The 8,622-nt window shown below is 34.9% G+C and overlaps 1 protein-coding gene across 1 annotated transcript; it reads left to right on the top strand.

The window, feature by feature from the left end:
- On the top strand, positions 310 to 7,736 carry LOC109347092 (WD repeat-containing protein 75-like). Its single transcript, XM_019586822.1, has 15 exons — positions 310 to 650; positions 1,188 to 1,352; positions 2,082 to 2,490; positions 2,762 to 2,880; positions 2,997 to 3,074; positions 3,196 to 3,336; positions 3,697 to 3,741; positions 3,886 to 4,052; positions 4,326 to 4,404; positions 4,478 to 4,560; positions 5,030 to 5,159; positions 5,930 to 6,062; positions 6,263 to 6,408; positions 6,572 to 6,764; positions 6,995 to 7,736. The coding sequence occupies exons 1-15, from the start codon at positions 354 to 356 to the stop codon at positions 7,198 to 7,200; spliced, it is 2,391 nt and encodes a 796-aa protein (XP_019442367.1). The 5' UTR covers positions 310 to 353; the 3' UTR covers positions 7,201 to 7,736.

Genomic DNA, 8,622 nt, shown 5'->3' with positions numbered 1-8,622 from the left:
TGCATGTATCAATTTATTCATTTGAAAATTAAAAATTCAATTTACTATTCAAAATAATTATTATCATTTGTCATGCGTTATCAAAAAACATTAAAATATACTAATTTACTTCATATTTAATATATTAAGAATTAATTTAGGTTTTTCAATTTTTATAAACAAATTCAAATATGAAATTTTTGTAGAGATCGAAATAAGTCTTTACTCTAACCGAAAAATATGGCTCAAACCTAGTTGGGCCATAACACGTAGAGCGGGCCATGCAAACACTCTTGTACTCTTTTTCTCTGCTTGAGTAAAGCACTGTATTCAGAGAGTAGGGTTTGAGTCACAGCAACAAGAAGAAGAAGAAGATGATTAAGGGAGGCCAAAGCTACGTTTCATCTCCTCCGGCCTTCTCCAACGACGGCACGCGTCTTCTGATTTGCACCGGCAACACCGTCTCCATTTTCAGCACTTCCACTTCTCTCCAAATTTCTTCATTGGAAGGTCACACTGAAACTGTTACCTCCGTCATTGTTGTTCCTTCTTCTACTAAGTTATTATGTAACTGTTGGACCGCTTCTAAAGATGGAACCATTCGCTATTGGGACTTTTCCATTCCTGAATGCATTAAAACACTTGATCTTCAATCACCAATTACTTCCATGGTAATCACTTACACTTTCTCTGTTAAACATTCAATTATGTTTGTTACTTTGTGTTAATTAAGTTACCTAAGTATTCTGAGACATAGTTATGAATTAGGAACAAGTGTAAATGTAACTGTATTAAGTAGCCACTTGGAACAGTTATGCGGACCTTATTCAGGTTTACAAGAGAAACTTATGGGAGTACATGTTTTTAGCTTGATTTAAAGAACTTGTAATAGAAACTTATGAAAATAAGCTTGTTTTAGCTTATTAAAAAATTTATTGGATGAGTTTTACGGCTAATATGGGTTTGTTCCTGTATGGTAATGTAGCAAAGATTTCATTTGCTTTGTTAAACAAGCAGCAACTGTTTAAACACTCGAAATGCTGTCTCGTTTTAATGTTTCAATACTTCAAGTTTTTATAGCTGTTATTTGTTGGCCATTGCAGATTATGAATCAGCATTGACTTTAGTCCTTTACTTATTTAGTTTATGTGTTTTATTCTAAGAAAATGATAGTTGACTTCTTGTTTAATAAACTGTCGAACTTTTAGGTGATACCTTCATTATTACGCCCAGCAGAAGAAAACAATGCAAAGTCGCCAAATGTCTTTGCTTATGTATCTGTTCAACCTAGTAAAGCCCAAGAGAGCCTGCACAAGATTAAGAAGTGTAATTTGACAAACTATCGGGCAGTTAGCAAGCTAATCATAAAGGAGGTATGATTTCTGTGGAACTGTGTTACCATTTTTTTTTGCATTTAATTGTGATGGATGATATCTTAGGATTTTAGAAAGATACTTTGCTCATTCAAATTGTGTAATTATTGAATTTAGTGGGATATTTTTTATGCTGACATTGTTGGGCATTGTCTGCGGCTCTGCCCTGCTTCTAGATTATTTTGGTTATTTATGTTCTTGCAACTTCTTAATGCCTCCTAGGTTAATTTGTTTACATGATGACTATTTCAGCTTCTTGCATGTTAAATATGTAAGCTCTATTTCAAATATTTGAGCTGTAAGAAATTAAAACTGATTGAGCACATCCTCTTCCAAATTGCTAACAGTGGTAGCCATTCCAATGTCTTAGTGATTGTGCACAGTTTGCTTATTTTGTTGTATTTGTGGTGTATTCGGTTGCATTACCTTATTTTGCAAAGAAACACAGCCAACCATAAAATTAAGGTGATTCTTGTTTAGTACCTACAAGGGAGCCAAGTTTTATGTCCTTTGGACGGATTGTTTTATATTTGTTATTCAGAAACTTAATCATTAGGGAAATCCCTTAAGATGGTAATTTTCAAACAAAAAGTGCTTGTCCTAATATTTCCCCTTACCATAAGTAATCTGATAAGTTCATCTTAGGTTGATGTCAATCTATGAAATAATGCAATTTAATTGTTACCTATTATTGCTGAAGTGCACCAATGGTTTATTGCTTTTTGACAGACTGAAAGATCAGAATCTTTGAACGTTAGTCCCTCAGGAAATTTTTTGGGTATAAAAGACAAGCACAAGCTTCATATATGGAAAGTTCCTAATATGGACTCTGACTCTGCTGTGCCAAAGAAAATTACACTGCACCATACAAAGACCTTTACAGTTCTTGCATTCCATCCAACAGATAGAATTGTCGCTGCAGGTGATGTAACTGGAAGAATTTTAATCTGGAGGGGATTTGGTACTCAGAAGTTTCTAGACAGCAGTGTAGTAATTAATGGAAGACAAATGAATGATGGGGAAGATAAGCCTGGGGTAAGGGAAAATGATGATGCTGAATCATGCTCCACATGGCATTGGCACTCTTCTGGAGTGAAGCTTCTATCTTTCTCTTCTGATGGAGCCTATCTTTATTCAGGTATAGGTAGACTTTATTTAACAATTCACCACATAAATGTCTTTATGGTTTCAAGTTATATTTTAAGCTTATTATCCAAAAAAGTTATACCTAAAGGCTATTTGAGTAATGAGTATATGTCTAACGCATTGTCGTAAACTCGTAATTGGCAACTTAGGTTTCAGAAAGCACTATCTGTGATATATATAGTCAAATCTTCCATTCTCATTCTTCTATGATATTATTTTCTTTTTAAAATATAATATTCTGTTCTTTTGGCTTCATATATTAGGTGGGAAGGAAGGAGTTCTAGTTCTTTGGCAGTTAGACACAGGAAATAAGAAATTTTTACCAAGAATTGGATCTCCACTTCTGTCTTTCATAGATTCTCTGGATCCTTCACTTTCCTTGGTAAAGGCTACTTATCTGTAGTAGAATATGTGATATGATTTGAAGTATCTCGAACTGTCGTAACAGCTGATACCACACTAGTTCATTATACTGTTTAACTAATAAAAGGTATTCAGATATCTTGTGCAGATAACCAAATTCATATGTTAAAGGTCCCTTCAATGGAAATAATGATGTCTATTTCTGGGATCAAGGTTAGTTCCTATGTTCTCTTTGTATTCTTCTTTCACAACTCAACATGTCCTAATATTATACCCATTGCTTTGAAAAACATCTGATTTTCATTATCTTTGAATTAAACTTTTGGTTATTCAGCCGCCTTTGTCATCTGAAGAAGTATGTGAAAACTTTTCCAGCAGAGCTGCCTTTGACTACACTTCTGGTTTAGTGGCTGTGCAAACAGAGAACTATGGCATCCAATTCTACAGCTTGTTTGCAAATCGTGGACTTTATGAGGTATTAGCTTGGCTTGACCCCCTCCCTCCCAAAGTAAAAAAAAAAACTTATATTTTTCATTGATTTTTTTTTGTTTTTATCTTTGTCTGAAGCTATCAGTTACACTAACTCTGTACATTTAATAAAAATTAAAGGCCTTTTCCTTTTGGTTTTGGAATTATTTTTGAATCGCATATCTGTCTAGTATTCAAATAGAGCATACCTTCTTGCCTTTATATATGGTGGTACAGAATATGGGTAAACCTTATGTTTATTGTATAGAGGGCCTCCATTTCTAACTTTTTTTCCTTTGCTGCTTTTCCAATGACATTTTTTAAAGATTGTTCCATTATGCTTAAGTTTGTTTATCTCATTTTGCAGGTTCAAGTGTGTGAAAGAAACCATCATCCTGTTGATGACATCACGGTATGTGACGTTATATGTAATTTCTTCTTACTTGATATGCTGTCTTGTTGCTTATATGTATTCTCATACCTTCTGTGAACATGTAAATCATTTGGTTGACAAGTAAATTTGTTTCATCACTTGCATGGAATTACCTCGCTACAGGTGGTAGTGACCTTGGTGGAGCTATCTGTTGATGGTTCTATAATGGGTACAGTTGAAGTCAAGCTTCCTGAAGAAGGAATAGGTGGTCTTGTTTGTTTGAAATTTTGGGATTTGGATACAGAGAGCAGAAGATTTTCAGTATCCACCCTAATTTATGAACCTCACAGGTGTGTCCATGGATTATTAGCAAAAAAATTGAGAAATCTTTAGAAACTCTATCATTGTATACTAGTCCTAGTGTGCCTACATTATGTAGGATTGTAGGCAACGTCTTAACTTAATAAAATGACATGACTTATTCAGTTAAGTATTGTGGTTTTGTTTTCTTACTATTATTTAACATTTCCAGAATCTTACGTGTTTTCCAACCTGAACGTTAGTTGTTTGGTGCCTTTAGATATATTAGAAAGTGGAGTTGACACATTTTTACTTGTTGATAGGGATGCTCATATTTCTGCTGTTGCCTTCCATCCAACCCGTCATATGGCTGTGAGCTCATCTTATGGTGGAGATTTCAAGGTATTTTTAGATAAGTTGTTGTTGATGGTATTTTTTTGGGTGTGACAACTATTCACTTATTTACATGTTCCAGATATGGCGCAAGGATGAAGTTCAGCAGAAAAACCAGTTGCTTCAAAGTTCTGGTTGGATATGCCATGCTGTTGGGTCATACAAGTGTGTAATCTTGCTTTAATTGCTAGAACTATTATTTCTTAATACTGTTGGATAAAAATGTTAAAGTAAAAACCGACTGAAAGTTTACTGTTTAAGCTTTGCATTTAAAGTACATATTTGAAAGGGTGGCAATTGATCGATATCAAATAAGGAGATTCTGCTTGAGCAATCTAAGGGGATTAGTGGTGAGATGGACTTCTCTTCTTTAGAGTTTCCAGATTCCTTGTCAAACCGTCTCATTGGGCTGTTTTATCTCCTTTCTTATTAGTGTTGGTATTGCACATGGAGAACTGCACTTTATTGTCTCCCATTTATTGTATTTGGCCCTCATTGGCAACTCTTCACTAAGATTACATATTTTGCAAATGAAGGATGTGATTTTAATCTCAACTGGACAATAAAAAAAAAGACATAACTCCCAATTGCTTTTGTTTGAGACTAAGATGGTATGGCTAACTCACCTTTGCAGAAATAAAGCAATGAGAGCTGCTGCTTTTTCTGCTGATGGTTCTGTGCTGGCAGTTGCAGCGGACACTGTTATTACATTGTGGGACCCTGATAAGAATGTGCTTGTGGCTGTTGTAGGGGAGACTCCAACGGTGATTTGCTTGAGCCTTAGTCATCTCTCTCTTTTGTTTCTTCATACTTAAAACACACTATTGAATATCTGCTCCATTTTAACAAACAAGTCGTGGTCCCTTCACGGCCTCACCAAGATGCTTGTGATACATTTATTTGTTAGCATTATGTCATTAATTTGTGAAGATTCGTAAAGAGATAGAGGAAAGTAGGGAGAAGATAGAATAGGAACTTTGATATGGTAGCCCTTCACCGCCTCACCCAAATGCTTGTGATGATGTTTATTTGTTAGTATTTATGTCATTGATCTGTAGAGATTTGCAAAGAGATAAAGGAAAGTAGAGAGAAGATTGAATAGGAAGTGTATGGTTTTCTTATTATGAGAAACTTGACTGATACATGAGACTGAGAGAGCTTATTAGCTTACAAGTTGGCTGACAGCTGTATCTTAACATTTTCAGTAACTAACCTTGTATTATGTTTCTATTCTAATTCTATTCTAACTAAGCCTATCATTTCTATTCTCTAATATGATTGCATGAAGGATTTAATTTCTACTGTTGGGAGCAGAAAATCTAATCTATCCTGCAATTTTGGGGTCATCATATCATGCATCAAAGCACCAATTATAGTAAAAAGAGAGTTAGAAAAGAAAAGACAAAAACACTCAAACTAGAAGGATTCAAGTTTACATGCCTATATGGTGTGGCTTTTGGGTTCTGTGCTTAAGAAACATTTATTTGTACCTGCACTACTTCTCTCTTTTGTCATTGTTTGATGTTTTTTCCAGCCTATTGTGAGCCTCAACTTTGCTGGCAAATCAGAGTATCTCCTATCTGTATCTCATGGTTCAGAGCCACAACTGTCTGTTTGGAGTATGTCAAAGTTAGGTGCATCTTGGTCATACAGGCTTCACGTAGAAGGTTTGAAGACAATATTTTCCCCTTAGATAATCTTTATGTATACTCATGTTAACTTTTCATGTGCGTTGGATTCATGCACTATTCTTTTACACTGTCTGTCTTGTTGCAATTTCACCATATTTTCCTTCTTGTTTCTAAAACCAACGACTCCATGAAAAGAATAGTGCTGTTCTGACAAATTTTGATTCATATTTATGTAGCTGTCTCCTGTGCGTTGGATTTATCTTATTTTGCTATCCTTGTTCTCCTTCCCGAATCAAATAAACATGCAATCAAAGGTGATGGAATAATCGTACTATTCAACATTACAGACCCTATTCCTGCGGCTTACTGGTCTGTTACAAAGGTATTGTTTGCTTCATTTCTTTTCTTTGCCAGCAAGTTGTTTGTTACAAAGGTATTCAACATTAAGGCTTGGTTGTTGTTGTCTAGTACCTGAATGAATTCCGCAAAGCTGAAGAATATTTATGGTCTTTGGCTGTTTCCTCTATCTTATTGTTTACATTCAGGCCAAGGGAGGGGGGCTTGGTTTTCTTAAAGGAGATCTCTCTGAACAAGCAACTATTGATGGGAAACCACCACATGCACTGCTTGCATATATAAATGGAGATCGTGAATTTGTCATCTTTGATCCATATGTCAAAAAAGGCCATGAGCTTAGCATGATTAGGCCGGATAGTCTTGTTGCTCTTGAAGAAACAGGTGAGATTACATCAACTCATCATCAATGTTGTGTTTAGTTCCGGTTTTATACCATGTGATCCACATATATAGGAGAAGCCTCAAGTCAAGTTTCATTCTTTATAAATAACTTTAGAAAGAAAATAAAAAAATGAAAGATCTAGTTGAAATAGATTGTAATCACTTTAATACTACTTATCCCTTTAATTATGGTTTTGTATATTTATTTTTCTTTTTCTCTATTATTTCAGAACAATTTGGATATACATCTATTTATGGAGAGTTACCCAAGTTTGATATAAAAAGTAACAAGCCTATATCCCTTTTATCTGCTGCATCTGAGAGGCCTTGGGAGACCATATTTAGAGGAGAATCACATATGTTGCCACCCCTCACTAAATTGTGTTCCGAATTTTTGGAGTCCTTGCTGGAGAAAAGGACAGCTATTGTACAATGACATCATACATGCTGAAAACTTTATTGAAGGGATGATATTATTTATTTCCTTTGGTGCCAATTCCTCTCACCAGAGCTCAAGAGCCACAAAGATCGGGCTTGAAGTTAAGATGACTTTATCTTCAAAATGTTATCGCTATAAACTACCCACTAGCGAATGCAGGTTGGTCTGGCACTAGCGATACATTGGAACTTTGTCAAGTTAGCTGATGCTGGAAGATATCGGACAACACAAGATTTCACCTTTGAGTATTCTTAAGGAGTTCATTGTTTCCTCCTAAATTTTGCCTTCCTAATTATATTTGACAGCATTTGTTTTGACAGAAATGTTTGTGGTGGAACTCCAAGTCTTCTACAATGATGTTACGACTTATGAGGGATAAGCTTGCAGTGTATCATTTTTGTGGGCTTGTAATTCGACGTGAATGAGTCTAGGTAGAATACTGGGTGAATGCTATGGAAGCTATAGTTCGTATGTAACAGCATTGTGATCTTAAATATATAGTGATCAGTTGTTTTTGTTTGCATCCATTACAACTAATTTTTCTTGTTGACCTATGTTCCATGTTGCCACGCCACTTGATCTTGATGGTTCTGTTTGACCAGTAGTGGCAGAAATGAGTTTAGGAGATAAAGTTCGAACCATAGAAAGTGGACAGTTCTTGCATGGGCACATTGCTATTGAGCACTTAATACCAATCAAATATGAAGATAAATTGGTAATATGTGGATGGGTGTTTGAATATATGCTAGGGAAGGATATTGAGCATCTTCATTTGAATGTTCTTCCTCAATCTTCAACGACAATAATTTTTATTAATAAAACCATATTGTATATTGAACAACTAAACTATAGTCACTTTCATTCATGCTGTTTACCATATTTAGGATAGCTGAACAATAATATGTTGCCTTAAAGGTGAGCAAATAAATATCTACCCTTCTTTGCATGATCTTTGTAACTGTACCATTATTTCCTACAAGTCCTTTTCAACTTAAACTACCTTCAACTCAATAACTATACTTGAAAGGTATTCTGACAATTTAATTTGTTCTTTGCAACTTACCCAACAACTTTTTGGGATGTTTAGGGCAGCTTTCAACTAACACCATAAATGTAGTCTTTTGATTCATCAAGTAAACTTTGAACCCAAAGAGATATATTTGCTGTCTAAAAACTTTACCATTTCAATATTTCATCAACTGCCTCTCCTTTATTGTTACTAGTATTTGTTTAAGTGGTTGTTACTATATAATTTGGGGGAATGTACTGTGTTTTGGTTTTTTTGGGTTTGTGTGATATTTCTTACCCTGTGTGTGAAAAGAACTCCATCACAAGTATGGTGGTGGTACATGTTTTGGAAAAATAAATAAGTACCTAAGATCTGGTGTCTAAGTCTAATCATGGAATAATGGAAATCAG

This window comes from Lupinus angustifolius, chromosome LG01 (assembly GCF_001865875.1).
Source record: "Lupinus angustifolius cultivar Tanjil chromosome LG01, LupAngTanjil_v1.0, whole genome shotgun sequence".
Taxonomy (NCBI): domain Eukaryota; kingdom Viridiplantae; phylum Streptophyta; class Magnoliopsida; order Fabales; family Fabaceae; genus Lupinus; species Lupinus angustifolius.
This window is presented reverse-complemented; position numbering and strand designations above follow the sequence as displayed.

Bases quoted from the DNA above. Each gene is read 5' to 3' on its own strand.
- LOC109347092 (XM_019586822.1), top strand. From the start codon at position 354: ATGATTAAGGGAGGCCAAAGCTACGTTTCATCTCCTCCGGCCTTCTCC. The intron at 651-1,187 runs GTAATCACTTAC...TCGAACTTTTAG, and splicing joins AATCACCAATTACTTCCATG to GTGATACCTTCATTATTACG. The intron at 5,160-5,929 runs GTGATTTGCTTG...TGTTTTTTCCAG, and splicing joins TTGTAGGGGAGACTCCAACG to CCTATTGTGAGCCTCAACTT.